The 15000-nt window shown below is 48.7% G+C and overlaps 1 protein-coding gene across 1 annotated transcript in view; it reads right to left on the minus strand.

Moving 5' to 3' along the window:
* The window catches only part of LOC138860269 (serine/arginine repetitive matrix protein 1-like), a 41542-nt gene that overhangs the window by 23247 nt on the left and 3295 nt on the right, over window positions 1–15000 (minus strand). The window contains exons 2-8 of the mRNA XM_070117468.1: window positions 12938–13073; window positions 11308–11556; window positions 10595–10739; window positions 9580–9713; window positions 6629–6875; window positions 5686–5819; window positions 5401–5505 (exon numbers count right to left, since the gene is read on the minus strand). Coding sequence (XP_069973569.1) covers window positions 5401–5505; window positions 5686–5819; window positions 6629–6875; window positions 9580–9713; window positions 10595–10739; window positions 11308–11556; window positions 12938–13073 — 1150 coding nt within the window. The remainder of the gene's footprint in view (window positions 1–5400; window positions 5506–5685; window positions 5820–6628; window positions 6876–9579; window positions 9714–10594; window positions 10740–11307; window positions 11557–12937; window positions 13074–15000) is intronic.

The following is a 15000-nucleotide window of genomic DNA, read 5'->3' on the forward strand; positions in this document are numbered from 1 at the left end:
TTTATTATTACTATCATTATTATTATTATTGTGTATATATCAGTATTATGATTATTATTACTATTGTTATTGCTGTTATCATTATCATTACCTCCGCCAAAGAAGTTATGCTTTTGGTAGCATTGGGTAGTTTGTTTGTTTGTTATTTGTTTAGCAGGGGAGTGTCTTAGTCTAGCTAAGATAACGTTAGATTTTGGTGTTCTGGACAAGGATCCGGTTCCAGGAATTTTTTAAATGATTGCCTCAGATACCCCTATTGCCCAGTAGGGGTAACTATTATCATCATTGCATTTATCACTATCACTATTATTGTTATCATTATCATTATTATTATTATCATCATTATTATCATAATTATTTTATTATTATTATAATCATCATTATCATTACTATTATTGTTATTATTATTGTTTCTATTACCATTGCTGTTATTATTATCATCATACTAACTACATTATCATCATCATTACTATTATCACTATCATTATCATCATCATTACTATTATCACTATCATTATCATCATTACTATTATCACTATCATTATCATCATTCTATGGTATTATTATCCTTATTATTGTCTTTACTATAATCGTTATTGCTAGTATCGTTATCATGATTATTATTGTTGTCAGTATTGATATTATGATTGTAGTAGTAGTATTGGTATTAGTATTATTATAGTTATAGTTATTATTATTATCATTATTATCATTATCGTCATAATCATCACCATTATTATTGTTGTTATTATGATTATCATTAGTATAATCATCATTATTGCTATTATCATTATAATTAATCTTCTTTTATTATTATTATTATTGTTGTTGCTGTTGCAATTCTTGTTACTTTTTTAATCTTTATATCTATGATTACTAATAGTGTTGCCATTATCATTGCCATGATCATTGTTATTATTATTATTATTATCATTGTTATTGATATTATGATTTTGTCAGTCCTCATCATTATCATTATTACGATAATCCTTTGCTGCTTGAGAGGCTGGGGACGATAATCCTTTCTGCTTGAGAGGCTGGGGACGATAATCCTTTGCTGCTTGAGAGGCTGGGGACGATAATCCTTTGTGCTTGAGAGGCTGGGGACGAAAATCCTTTGTGCTTGAGAGGCTGGGGACGATAATCCTTTCTGCTTGAGAGGCTGGGGACGATAATCCTTTGCTGCTTGAGAGGCTGGGGACGATAATCCTTTGCTGCTTGAGAGGCTGGGGACGATAATCCTTTGCTGCTTGAGAGGCTGGGGACGATAATCCTTTGCTGCTTGAGAGGCTGGGGACGATAATCCTTTGTGCTTGAGAGGCTGGGGACGATAATCCTTTGCTGCTTGAGAGGCTGGGGACGATAATCCTTTCTGCTTGAGAGGCTGGGGACGATAATCCTTTGCTGCTTGAGAGGCTGGGGACGATAATCCTTTGCTGCTTGAGAGGCTGGGGACGATAATCCTTTGTGCTTGAGAGGCTGGGGACGATAATCCTTTGGTGCTTGAGAGGCTGGGGACGATAATCCTTTGCTGCTTGAGAGGCTGGGGACGATAATCCTTTGCTGCTTGAGAGGCTGGGGACGATAATCCTTTGCTGCTTGAGAGGCTGGGGACGATAATCCTTTCTGCTTGAGAGGCTGGGGACGATAATCCTTTGTGCTTGAGAGGCTGGGGACGATAATCCTTTCTGCTTGAGAGGCTGGGGACGATAATCCTTTCTGCTTGAGAGGCTGGGGACGATAATCCTTTGCTGCTTGAGAGGCTGGGGACGATAATCCTTTGCTGCTTGAGAGGCTGGGGACGATAATCCTTTGCTGCTTGAGAGGCTGGGGACGATAATCCTTTGCTGCTTGAGAGGCTGGGGACGATAATCCTTTGCTGCTTGAGAGGCTGGGGACGATAATCCTTTGCTGCTTGAGAGGCTGGGGACGATAATCCTTTGTGCTTGAGAGGCTGGGGACGATAATCCTTTCTGCTTGAGAGGCTGGGGACGATAATCCTTTGCTGCTTGAGAGGCTGGGGACGATAATCCTTTGCTGCTTGAGAGGCTGGGGACGATAATCCTTTGCTGCTTGAGAGGCTGGGGACGATAATCCTTTGTGCTTGAGAGGCTGGGGACGATAATCCTTTGTGCTTGAGAGGCTGGGGACGATAATCCTTTGCTGCTTGAGAGGCTGGGGACGATAATCCTTTGTGCTTGAGAGGCTGGGGACGATAATCCTTTGGTGCTTGAGAGGCTGGGGACGATAATCCTTTGCTGCTTGAGAGGCTGGGGACGATAATCCTTTGCTGCTTGAGAGGCTGGGGACGATAATCCTTTCTGCTTGAGAGGCTGGGGACGATAATCCTTTGTGCTTGAGAGGCTGGGGACGATAATCCTTTGCTGCTTGAGAGGCTGGGGACGATAATCCTTTGCTGCTTGAGAGGCTGGGGACGATAATCCTTTGCTGCTTGAGAGGCTGGGGACGATAATCCTTTGTGCTTGAGAGGCTGGGGACGATAATCCTTTGCTGCTTGAGAGGCTGGGGACGATAATCCTTTGAGCTTGAGAGGCTGGGGACGATAATCCTTTGTGCTTGAGAGGCTGGAGACGATAATCCTTTGCTGCTTGAGAGGCTGGGGACGATAATCCTTTGCTGCTTGAGAGGCTGGGGACGATAATCCTTTGTGCTTGAGAGGCTGGGGACGATAATCCTTTGGTGTTTGAGAGGCTGGGGACGATAATCCTTTGTGCTTGAGAGGCTGGGGACGATAATCCTTTGCTGCTTGAGAGGCTGGGGACGATAATCCTTTCTGCTTGAGAGGCTAGGGACGATAATCCTTTGCTGCTTGAGAGGCTGGGGACGATAATCCTTTGTGCTTGAGAGGCTGGGGACGATAATCCTTTGCTGCTTGAGAGGCTGGGGACGATAATCCTTTGGTGCTTGAGAGGCTGGGGACGATAATCCTTTGTGCTTGAGAGGCTGGGGACGATAATCCTTTGTGCTTGAGAGGCTGGGGACGATAATCCTTTCTGCTTGAGAGGCTGGGGACGATAATCCTTTGTGCTTGAGAGGCTGGGGACGATAATCCTTTGCTGCTTGAGATGCTGGGGACGATAATCATTTGCTGCTTGAGAGGCTGGGGACGATAATCCTTTCTGCTTGAGAGGCTGGGGACGATAATCCTTTGTGCTTGAGAGGCTGGAGACGATAATCCTTTGTGCTTGAGAGGCTGGGGACGATAATCCTTTGTGCTTGAGAGGCTGGGGACGATAATCCTTTGTGCTTGAGAGGCTGGGGACGATAATCCTTTGTGCTTGAGAGGCTGGGGACGATAATCCTTTGTGCTTGAGAGGCTGGAGACGATAATCCTTTGTGCTTGAGAGGCTGGGGACGATAATCCTTTGCTGCTTGAGAGGCTGGGGACGATAATCCTCTGCTGCTTGAGAGGCTGGGGACGATAATCCTTTGCTGCTTGAGAGGCTGGGGACGATAATCCTTTCTGCTTGAGAGGCTGGGGACGATAATCCTTTGTGCTTGAGAGGCTGGGGACGATAATCCTTTCTGCTTGAGAGGCTGGGGACGATAATCCTTTGTGCTTGAGAGGCTGGGGACGATAATCCTTTGTGCTTGAGAGGCTAGGGACGATAATCCTTTGCTGCTTGAGAGGCTGGGGACGATAATCCTTTGTGCTTGAGAGGCTGGGGACGATAATCCTTTGTGCTTGAGAGGCTGGGGACGATAATCCTTTGTGCTTGAGAGGCTGGGGACGATAATCCTTTGTGCTTGAGAGGCTGGGGACGATAATCCTTTGTGCTTGAGAGGCTGGGGACGATAATCCTTTCTGCTTGAGAGGCTGGGGACGATAATCCTTTGCTGCTTGAGAGGCTGGGGACGATAATCCTTTGTGCTTGAGAGGCTGGGGACGATAATCCTTTGCTGCTTGAGAGGCTGGGGACGATAATCCTTTGCTGCTTGAGAGGCTGGGGACGATAATCCTTTGTGCTTGAGAGGCTGGGGACGATAATCCTTTGTGCTTGAGAGGCTGGGGACGATAATCCTTTGCTGCTTGAGAGGCTGGGGACGATAATCCTTTCTGCTTGAGAGGCTGGGGACGATAATCCTTTGCTGCTTGAGAGGCTGGGGACGATAATCCTTTGTGCTTGAGAGGCTGGGGACGATAATCCTTTGCTGCTTGAGAGGCTGGGGACGATAATCCTTTCTGCTTGAGAGGCTGGGGACGATAATCCTTTGTGCTTGAGAGGCTGGGGACGATAATCCTTTGGTGCTTGAGAGGCTGGGGACGATAATCCTTTGTGCTTGAGAGGCTGGGGACGATAATCCTTTGCTGCTTGAGAGGCTGGGGACGATAATCCTTTGTGCTTGAGAGGCTGGGGACGATAATCCTTTGCTGCTTGAGAGGCTGGGGACGATAATCCTTTCTGCTTGAGAGGCTGGGGACGATAATCCTTTCTGCTTGAGAGGCTGGGGACGATAATCCTTTGCTGCTTGAGAGGCTGGGGACGATAATCCTTTCTGCTTGAGAGGCTGGGGACGATAATCCTTTGGTGCTTGAGAGGCTGGGGACGATAATCCTTTGCTGCTTGAGAGGCTGGGGACGATAATCCTTTCTGCTTGAGAGGCTGGGGACGATAATCCTTTCTGCTTGAGAGGCTGGGGACGATAATCCTTTCTGCTTGAGAGGCTGGGGACGATAATCCTTTCTGCTTGAGAGGCTGGGGACGATAATCCTTTGTGCTTGAGAGGCTGGGGACGATAATCCTTTGCTGCTTGAGAGGCTGGGGACGATAATCCTTTCTGCTTGAGAGGCTGGGGACGATAATCCTTTGCTGCTTGAGAGGCTGGGGACGATAATCCTTTGTGCTTGAGAGGCTGGGGACGATAATCCTTTGGTGCTTGAGAGGCTGGGGACGATAATCCTCTGCGGCTTGAGAGGCTGGGGACGATAATCCTTTGCTGCTTGAGAGGCTGGGGACGATAATCCTTTGTGCTTGAGAGGCTGGGGACGATAATCCTTTGTGCTTGAGAGGCTGGGGACGATAATCCTTTGCTGCTTGAGAGGCTGGGGACGATAACCCTCTGCTGCTTGAGAGGCTGGGGACGATAATCCTTTGTGCTTGAGAGGCTGGGGACGATAATCCTTTGCTGCTTGAGAGGCTGGGGACGATAATCCTTTGTGCTTGAGAGGCTGGGGACGATAATCCTCTGCTGCTTGAGAGGCTGGGGACGATAATCCTTTGTGCTTGAGAGGCTGGGGACGATAATCCTTTGTGCTTGAGAGGCTGGGGACGATAATCCTTTGCTGCTTGAGAGGCTGGGGACGATAATCCTTTGTGCTTGAGAGGCTGGGGACGATAATCCTTTGTGCTTGAGAGGCTGGGGACGATAATCCTTTGCTGCTTGAGAGGCTGGGGACGATAATCCTTTGTGCTTGAGAGGCTGGGAACGATAATCCTTTGGTGCTTGAGAGGCTGGGGACGATAATCCTTTGTGCTTGAGAGGCTGGGGACGATAATCCTCTGCTGCTTGAGAGGCTGGGGACGATAATCCTTTCTGCTTGAGAGGCTGGGGACGATAATCCTTTCTGCTTGAGAGGCTGGGGACGATAATCCTTTGTGCTTGAGAGGCTGGGGACGATAATCCTTTGCTGCTTGAGAGGCTGGGGACGATAATCCTTTGTGCTTGAGAGGCTGGGGACGATAATCCTTTGTGCTTGAGAGGCTGGGGACGATAACCATTTGCTGCTTGAGTGGCTGGGGACGATAATCCTTTGGTGCTTGAGAGGCTGGGGACGATAATCCTTTGTGCTTGAGAGGCTGGGGACGATAATCCTTTCTGCTTGAGAGGCTGGGGACGATAATCCTTTCTGCTTGAGAGGCTAGGGACGATAATCCTTTCTGCTTGAGAGGCTGGGGACGATAATCCTTTGTGCTTGAGAGGCTGGGGACGATAATCCTTTGCTGCTTGAGAGGCTGGGGACGATAATCCTTTGCTGCTTGAGAGGCTGGGGACGATAATCCTTTGCTGCTTGAGAGGCTGGGGACGATAATCCTTTCTGCTTGAGAGGCTGGGGACGATAATCCTTTGCTGCTTGAGAGGCTGGGGACGATAATCCTTTGGTGCTTGAGAGGCTGGGGACGATAATCCTTTGCTGCTTGAGAGGCTGGGGACGATAATCCTTTGTGCTTGAGAGGCTGGGGACGATAATCCTTTGTGCTTGAGAGGCTGGGGACGATAATCCTTTCTGCTTGAGAGGCTGGGGACGATAATCCTTTGCTGCTTGAGAGGCTGGGGATGATAATCCTTTGTGCTTGAGAGGCTGGGGACGATAATCCTTTGCTGCTTGAGAGGCTGGGGACGATAATCCTTTCTGCTTGAGAGGCTGGGGACGATAATCCTTTGCTGCTTGAGAGGCTGGGGACGATAATCCTTTGTGCTTGAGAGGCTGGGGACGATAATCCTTTGCTGCTTGAGAGGCTGGGGACGATAATCCTTTGTGCTTGAGAGGCTGGGGACGATAATCCTTTGTGCTTGAGAGGCTGGGGACGGTAATCCTTTCTGCTTGAGAGGCTGGGGACGATAATCCTTTCTGATTGAGAGGCTGGGGACGATAATCCTTTGCTGCTTGAGAGGCTGGAGACGATAATCCTTTGTGCTTGAGAGGCTGGGGACGATAATCCTTTCTGCTTGAGAGGCCGGGGACGATAACCCTTTCTGCTTGAGAGGCTGGGGACGATAATCCTTTGGTGCTTGAGAGGCTGGGGACGATAATCCTTTCTGCTTGAGAGGCTGGGGACGATGGTCCTTTGGTGCTTGAGAGGCTGGGGACGATAATCCTTTGCTGCTTGAGAGGCTGGGGACGATAATCCTTTCTGCTTGAGAGGCTGGGGACGATAATCCTTTGTGCTTGAGAGGCTGGGGACGATAATCCTTTGTGCTTGAGAGGCTGGGGACGATAATCCTTTCTGCTTGAGAGGCTGAGGACGATAATCCTTTCTGCTTGAGAGGCTGGGGACGATAATCATTTGCTGCTTGAGAGGCTGGGGACGATAATCCTTTCTCCTTGAGAGGCTGGGGACGATAATCCTTTCTGCTTGAGAGGCTGGGGATGATAATCCTTTGCTGCTTGAGAGGCTGGGGACGATAATCCTTTCTGCTTGAGAGGCTGGGACGATAATCCTTTGCTGCTTGAGAGGCTGGGGACGATAATCCTTTGTGCTTGAGAGGCTGGGGACGATAATCCTTTCTGCTTGAGAGGCTGGGGACGATAATCCTTTGTGCTTGAGAGGCTGGGGACGATAATCCTTTGTGCTTGAGAGGCTGGGGACGATAATCCTTTCTGCTTGAGAGGCTGGGGACGATAATCCTTTGTGCTTGAGAGGCTGGGGACGATAATCCTTTGTGCTTGAGTGGCTGGGGACGATAATCCTTTGGTGCTTGAGAGGCTGGGGACGATAATCCTTTGTGCTTGAGAGGCTGGGGACGATGATCCTTTCTGCTTGAGAGGCTGGGGACGATAATCCTTTCTGCTTGAGAGGCTGGGGACGATAATCCTTTGTGCTTGAGAGGCTGGGGACGATGATCCTTTGTGCTTGAGAGGCTGGGGACGATAATCCTTTCTGCTTGAGAGGCTGGGGACGATAATCCTTTGCTGCTTGAGAGGCTGGGGACGATAATCCTTTGTGCTTGAGAGGCTGGGGACGATGATCCTTTCTGCTTGAGAGGCTGGGGACGATAATCCTTTCTGCTTGAGAGGCTGGGGACGATGATCCTTTGTGCTTGAGAGGCTGGGGACGATAATCCTTTGGTGCTTGAGAGGCTGGGGACGATAATCCTTTGGTGCTTGAGAGGCTGGGGACGATAATCCTTTGCTGCTTGAGAGGCTGGGGACGATAATCGTTTCTGCTTGAGAGGCTGGGACGATAATCCTTTGCTGCTTGAAAGGCTGGGGACGATAATCCTTTGTGCTTGAGAGGCTGGGGACGATAATCCTTTGTGCTTGAGAGGCTGGGGACGATAATCCTTTGTGCTTGAGAGGCTGGGGACGATAATCCTTTCTGCTTGAGAGGCTGGGGACGATAATCCTTTGTGCTTGAGAGGCTGGGGACGATAATCCTTTCTGCTTGAGAGGCTGGGGACGATAATCCTTTGCTGCTTGAGAGGCTGGGGACGATAATCCTTTGCTGCTTGAGAGGCTGGGGACGATAATCCTTTGTGCTTGAGAGGCTGGGACGATAATCCTTTGCTGCTTGAGAGGCTGGGGACGATAATCCTTTGCTGCTTGAGAGGCTGGGGACGATAATCCTTTGTGCTTGAGAGGCTGGGGACGATAATCCTTTCTGCTTGAGAGGCTGGGGACGATAATCCTTTCTGCTTGAGAGGCTGGGGACGATAATCCTTTCTGCTTGAGAGGCTGGGGACGATAATCCTTTGCTGCTTGAGAGGCTGGGGACGATAATCCTTTGCTGCTTGAGAGGCTGGGGACGATAATCCTTTGCTGCTTGAGAGGCTGGGGACGATAATCCTTTGCTGCTTGAGAGGCTGGGGACGATAATCCTTTGCTGCTTGAGAGGCTGGGGACGATAATCCTTTGCTGCTTGAGAGGCTGGGGACGATAATCCTTTGGTGCTTGAGAGGCTGGGGACGATAATCCTTTGCTGCTTGAGAGGCTGGGGACGATAATCCTTTGGTGCTTGAGAGGCTGGGGACGATAATCCTTTGTGCTTGAGAGGCTGGGGACGATAATCCTTTGGTGCTTGAGAGGCTGGGGACGATAATCCTTTGTGCTTGAGAGGCTGGGGACGATAATCCTTTCTGCTTGAGAGGCTGGGGACGATAATCCTTTGCTGCTTGAGAGGCTGGGGACGATAATCCTTTCTGCTTGAGAGGCTGGGACGATAATCCTTTGGTACTTGAGAGGCTGGGGACGATAATCCTTTGGAGCTTGAGAGGCTGGGGACGATAATCCTTTCTGCTTGAGAGGCTGGGGACGATAATCCTTTGCTGCTTGAGAGGCTGGGGACGATAATCCTTTCTGCTTGAGAGGCTGGGGACGATAATCCTTTGCTGCTTGAGAGGCTGGGGACGATAATCCTTTGCTGCTTGAGAGGCTGGGGACGATAATCCTTTGTGCTTGAGAGGCTGGGGACGATAATCCTTTGCTGCTTGAGAGGCTGGGGACGATAATCCTTTGCTGCTTGAGAGGCTGGGGACGATAATCCTTTGCTGCTTGAGAGGCTGGGGACGATAATCCTTTGGTGCTTGAGAGGCTGGGGACGATAATCCTTTGCTGCTTGAGAGGCTGGGGACGATAATCCTTTCTGCTTGAGAGGCTGGGACGATAATCCTTTGGTGCTTGAGAGGCTGGGGACGATAATCCTTTGCTGCTTGAGAGACTGGAGACGATAATCCTTTCTGCTTGAGAGGCTGGGGACGATAATCCTTTCTGCTTGAGAGGCTGGGGATGATAATCCTTTGCTGCTTGAGAGGCTGGGGACGATAATCCTTTGCTGCTTGAGAGGCTGGGGATGATAATCCTTTGCTGCTTGAGAGGCTGGGGACGATAATCCTTTCTGCTTGAGAGGCTGGGGACGATAATCCTTTCTGCTTGAGAGGCTGGGGACGATAATCCTTTGGAGCTTGAGGGGCTGGGGACGATAATCCTTTGCTGCTTGAGAGGCTGGAGACGATAATCCTTTGTGCTTGAGAGGCTAGGGACGATAATCCTTTGCTGCTTGAGAGGCTGGGGACGATAATCCTTTGCTGCTTGAGAGGCTGGGGACGATAATCCTTTCTGCTTGAGAGGCTGGGGATGATAATCCTTTGTGCTTGAGAGGCTGGGGACGATAATCCTTTGTGCTTGAGAGGCTGGGGACGATAATCCTTTCTGCTTGAGAGGCTGGGGATGATAATCCTTTGCTGCTTGAGAGGCTGGAGACGATAATCCTTTGCTGCTTGAGAGGCTGGGGATGATAATCCTTTGCTGCTTGAGAGGCTGGGGACGATAATCCTTTGTGCTTGAGAGGCTGGGGACGATAATCCTTTCTGCTTGAGAGGCTGGGGACGATAATCCATTCTGCTTGAGAGGCTGGGGACGATAATCCTTTGTGCTTGAGAGGCTGGGGACGATAATCCTTTGTGCTTGAGAGGCTGGGGACGATAATCCTTTGCTGCTTGAGAGGCTGGGGACGATAATCCTTTGCTGCTTGAGAGGCTGGGGACGATAATCCTTTGTGCTTGAGAGGCTGGGGACGATAATCCTTTGCTGCTTGAGAGGCTGGGGACGATAATCGTTTCTGCTTGAGAGGCTGGGGACGATAATCCTTTGTGCTTGAGAGGCTGGGGACGATAATCCTTTGTGCTTGAGAGGCTGGGGACGATAATCCTTTGTGCTTGAGAGGCTGGGAACGATAATCCTTTGCTGCTTGAGAGGCTGGGGACGATAATCCTTTGCTGCTTGAGAGGCTGGGGACGATAATCCTTTCTGCTTGAGAGGCTGGGGACGATAATCCTTTGCTGCTTGAGAGGCTGGGGACGATAATCCTTTGTGCTTGAGAGGCTGGGGACGATAATCCTTTGCTGCTTGAGAGGCTGGGGACGATAATCCTTTGTGCTTGAGAGGCTGGGAACGATAATCCTTTGCTGCTTGAGAGGCTGGGGATGATAATCCTTTGGTGCTTGAGAGGCTGGGGACGATAATCCTTTCTGCTTGAGAGGCTGGGGACGATAATCCTTTGCTGCTTGAGAGGCTGGGGACGATAATCCTTTGTGCTTGAGAGGCTGGGGACGATAATCCTTTGTGCTTGAGAGGCTGGGGACGATAATCCTTTGCTGCTTGAGAGGCTGGGGACGATAATCCTTTCTGCTTGAGAGGCTGGGTACGATAATCCTTTCTGCTTGAGAGGCTGGGGATGATAATCCTTTCTGCTTGAGAGGCTGGGGACGATAATCCTTTCTGCTTGAGAGGCTGGGGACGATGATCCTTTGCTGCTTGAGAGGCTGGGGACGATAATCGTTTCTGCTTGAGAGGCTGGGGACGATAATCCTTTGTGCTTGAGAGGCTGGGGACGATAATCCTTTGCTGCTTGAGAGGCTGGGGACGATAATCCTTTGCTGCTTGAGAGGATGGGGACGATAATCCTTTCTGCTTGAGAGGCTGGGGACGATAATCCTTTCTGCTTGAGAGGCTAGGGACGATAATCCTTTGCTGCTTGAGAGGCTGGGGACGATAATCCTTTCTGCTTGAGAGGCTGGGGACGATGATCCTTTGCTGCTTGAGAGGCTGGGGACGATAATCCTTTCTGCTTGAGAGGCTGGGGACGATAATCCTTTGGTGCTTGAGAGGCTGGGGACGATGGTCCTTTGGTGCTTGAGAGGCTGGGGACGATGATCCTTTGTGCTTGAGAGGCTGGGGACGATAATCCTTTCTGCTTGAGAGGCTGGGGACGATAATCCTTTGCTGCTTGAGAGACTGGGGACGATGATCCTTTGGTGCTTGAGAGGCTGGGGACGATAATCCTTTGGTGCTTGAGAGGCTGGGGACGATGATCCTTTCTGCTTGAGAGGCTGGGGACGATAATCCATTCTGCTTGAGAGGCTGGGGACGATAATCCTTTGCTGCTTGAGAGGCTGGGGACGATAATCCTTTCTGCTTGAGAGGCTGGGGACGATAATCCTTTGGTGCTTGAGAGGCTGGGGACGATAATCCTTTCTGCTTGAGAGGCTGGGGACGATAATCCTTTGGTGCTTGAGAGGCTGGGGACGATAATCCTTTGTGCTTGAGAGGCTGGGGACGATAATCCTTTCTGCTTGAGAGGCTGGGGACGATAATCCTTTCTGCTTGAGAGGCTGGGGACGATAATCCTTTGGAGCTTGAGAGGCTGGGGACGATAATCCTTTGTGCTTGAGAGGCTGGGGACGATAATCCTTTGTGCTTGAGAGGCTGGGGACGATAATCCTTTCTGCTTGAGAGGCTGGGGACGATAATCCTTTCTGCTTGAGAGGCTGGGGACGATAATCCTTTGCTGCTTGAGAGGCTGGGGACGATAATCCTTTGTGCTTGAGAGGCTGGGGACGATAATCCTTTGCTGCTTGAGAGGCTGGGGACGATAATCCTTTCTGCTTGAGAGGCTGGGGACGATAATCCTTTGTGCTTGAGAGGCTGGGGACGATAATCCTTTCTGCTTGAGAGGCTGGAGACGATAATCCTTTGCTGCTTGAGAGGCTGGGGACGATAATCCTTTCTGCTTGAGAGGCTGGGGACGATAATCCTTTCTGCTTGAGAGGCTGGGGACGATAATCCTTTGTGCTTGAGAGGCTGGGGACGATAATCCTTTGTGCTTGAGAGGCTGGGGACGATATTCCTTTGTGCTTGAGAGGCTGGGGACGATAATCCTTTCTGCTTGAGAGGCTGGGGACGATAATCCTTTGGTGCTTGAGAGGCTGGGGACGATAATCCTTTGTGCTTGAGAGGCTGGGGACGATAATCCTTTGCTGCTTGAGAGGCTGGGGACGATAATCCTTTCTGCTTGAGAGGCTGGGGACGATAATGCTTTCTGCTTGAGAGGCTGGGGACGATAATCCTTTGCTGCTTGAGAGGCTGGGGACGATAATCCTTTGCTGCTTGAGAGGCTGGGGACGATAATCCTTTCTGCTTGAGAGGCTGGGGACGATAATCCTTTCTGCTTGAGAGGCTGGGGGCGATAATCCTTTGTGCTTGAGAGGCTGGGGACGATAATCCTTTGTTGCTTGAGAGGCTGGGGACGATAATCCTTTGCTGCTTGAGAGGCTGGGGACGATAATCCTTTGCTGCTTGAGAGGCTGGGGACGATAATCCTTTGGTGTTTGAGAGGCTGGGGACGATAATCCTTTCTGCTTGAGAGGCTGGGGACGATAATCCTTTCTGCTTGAGAGGCTGGGGACGATAATCCTTTGCTGCTTGAGAGGCTGGGGACGATAATCCTTTGCTGCTTGAGAGGCTGGGGACGATAATCCTTTCTGATTGAGAGGCCGGGGACGATAATCCTTTCTGCTTGAGAGGCTGGGGATGATAATCCTTTCTGCTTGAGAGGCTGGGGACGATAATCCTTTGCTGCTTGAGAGGCTGGGGACGATAATCGTTTCTGCTTGAGAGGCTGGGGACGATAACCATTTGCTGCTTGAGAGGCTGGGGACGATAATCCTATCTGCTTGAGAGGCTGGGGACGATAATCCTTTCTGCTTGAGAGGCTGGGGACAATAATCCTTTCTGATTGAGAGGCCGGGGACGATAATCCTTTCTGCTTGAGAGGCTGGGGATGATAATCCTTTCTGCTTGAGAGGCTGGGGACGATAATCCTTTGCTGCTTGAGAGGCTGGGGACGATAATCGTTTCTGCTTGAGAGGCTGGGGACGATAACCATTTGCTGCTTGAGAGGCTGGGGACGATAATCCTTTGTGCTTGAGAGGCTGGGGACGATAATCCTTTGTGCTTGAGAGGCTGGGGACGATAATCGTTTCTGCTTGAGAGGCTGGGGACGATAATCCTTTGCTGATTGAGAGGCTGGGGACGATAATCCTTTGGTGCTTGAGAGGCTGGGGACGATAATCCTTTCTGCTTGAGAGGCTGGGGACGATAATCCTTTGTGCTTGAGAGGCTGGGGACGATAATCCTTTGCTGCTTGAGAGGCTGGGGACGATGATCCTTTCTGCTTGAGAGGCTGGGGACGATAATCCTTTGCTGCTTGAGAGGCTGGGGACGATAATCCTTTGCTGCTTGAGAGGCTGGGGACGATAATCCTTTGTGCTTGAGAGGCTGGGGACGATAATCCTTTCTGCTTGAGAGGCTGGGGACGATAATCCTTTCTGCTTGAGAGGCTGGGGACGATAATCCTTTGTGCTTGAGAGGCTGGGGACGATAAAGTGTTGTTCACAATAAGAATAAATAATACAATAAATGATTTTTATTAATTATTAATAAAACAGAAATATATTAAAGTTAACAAAACAAAACAAAACAAAAAACGTTACAGAACTAGTTAACAATGATCAACAAGTAAACACATGCACAACAGTATTAATAACAAAAACACGACACGCTGAAGTTTACAACGAATAAGACAAACAAATATGCAAAAAAGTAGTTAACGAAAGTAATTAATGGAAATAAATACGGCGATATTGTAGTAATGAACAATAAAGAAAAACAAAACAACAAGAATGAAAAAAAACAAAAACAAACAACCCCCCCAAAAAAAAACAAATACAAAAAAAAAAAAACAGGACACACCAGCCAATAAGAAAAAAAAAGAAAAAAGTAAAAAAATTGAAAAAAAAAAAAAAAACCACGAATACCTGACAACGGAAACGAAAGAGAGAGAGAGAGAAAAATAGGACACACCACACTAAGCGATAGCCAAGGTCGACATTCCTCACCCAGGCAGAAAAGAGAAAGGGGTAACCTTACTAAATAAAGATAACCCAGTACAATGCAAGTCCTCAGTAACAAGATATATTATGCAGTACATTATGTAAGGTGTTAAGGAAGGTTCTTCTCTCTCCTGCCTGTACTTCCGTTTACCCCGCCTTAATAGGTATCTTTTTCGACCTTGTTCTTGTGTCAAAGGACAGCAAGGAAGGGGGTAAAGCAGGTAGGTGTTTGGGTAAAAAAACAAATGTAAAAAGAAGAAAAAAAACGAGAAAAAAATTATGTGGCCAGGTCATTCGGTACATGTCGGTGACATTAACCTTAGCTGAGATACTATAATAATTCTAATAGTGCAATGTATTTTTTTTTTTTATCCTCTAAAGATTTTATATTTTATCTATTTTTTATTCCGTGTTTCTTGATCTTTCATTTAAAAGAGTCAAATGTTTCAGAATGATAAAAACAGGTATAGGTTAATAGACGGATATTATTTTGGTTGAAGCTACAATAAAGAAACATACATAGCTGAATGTGTCAGAAATAGAGAAAGAAATATACATAGCTGAATATGTCAGAAATAAAGAAAGAAATAT

This window comes from Penaeus vannamei, chromosome 40, assembly GCF_042767895.1.
Source record: "Penaeus vannamei isolate JL-2024 chromosome 40, ASM4276789v1, whole genome shotgun sequence".
Classification (NCBI taxonomy): Eukaryota; Metazoa; Arthropoda; class Malacostraca; order Decapoda; family Penaeidae; genus Penaeus; species Penaeus vannamei.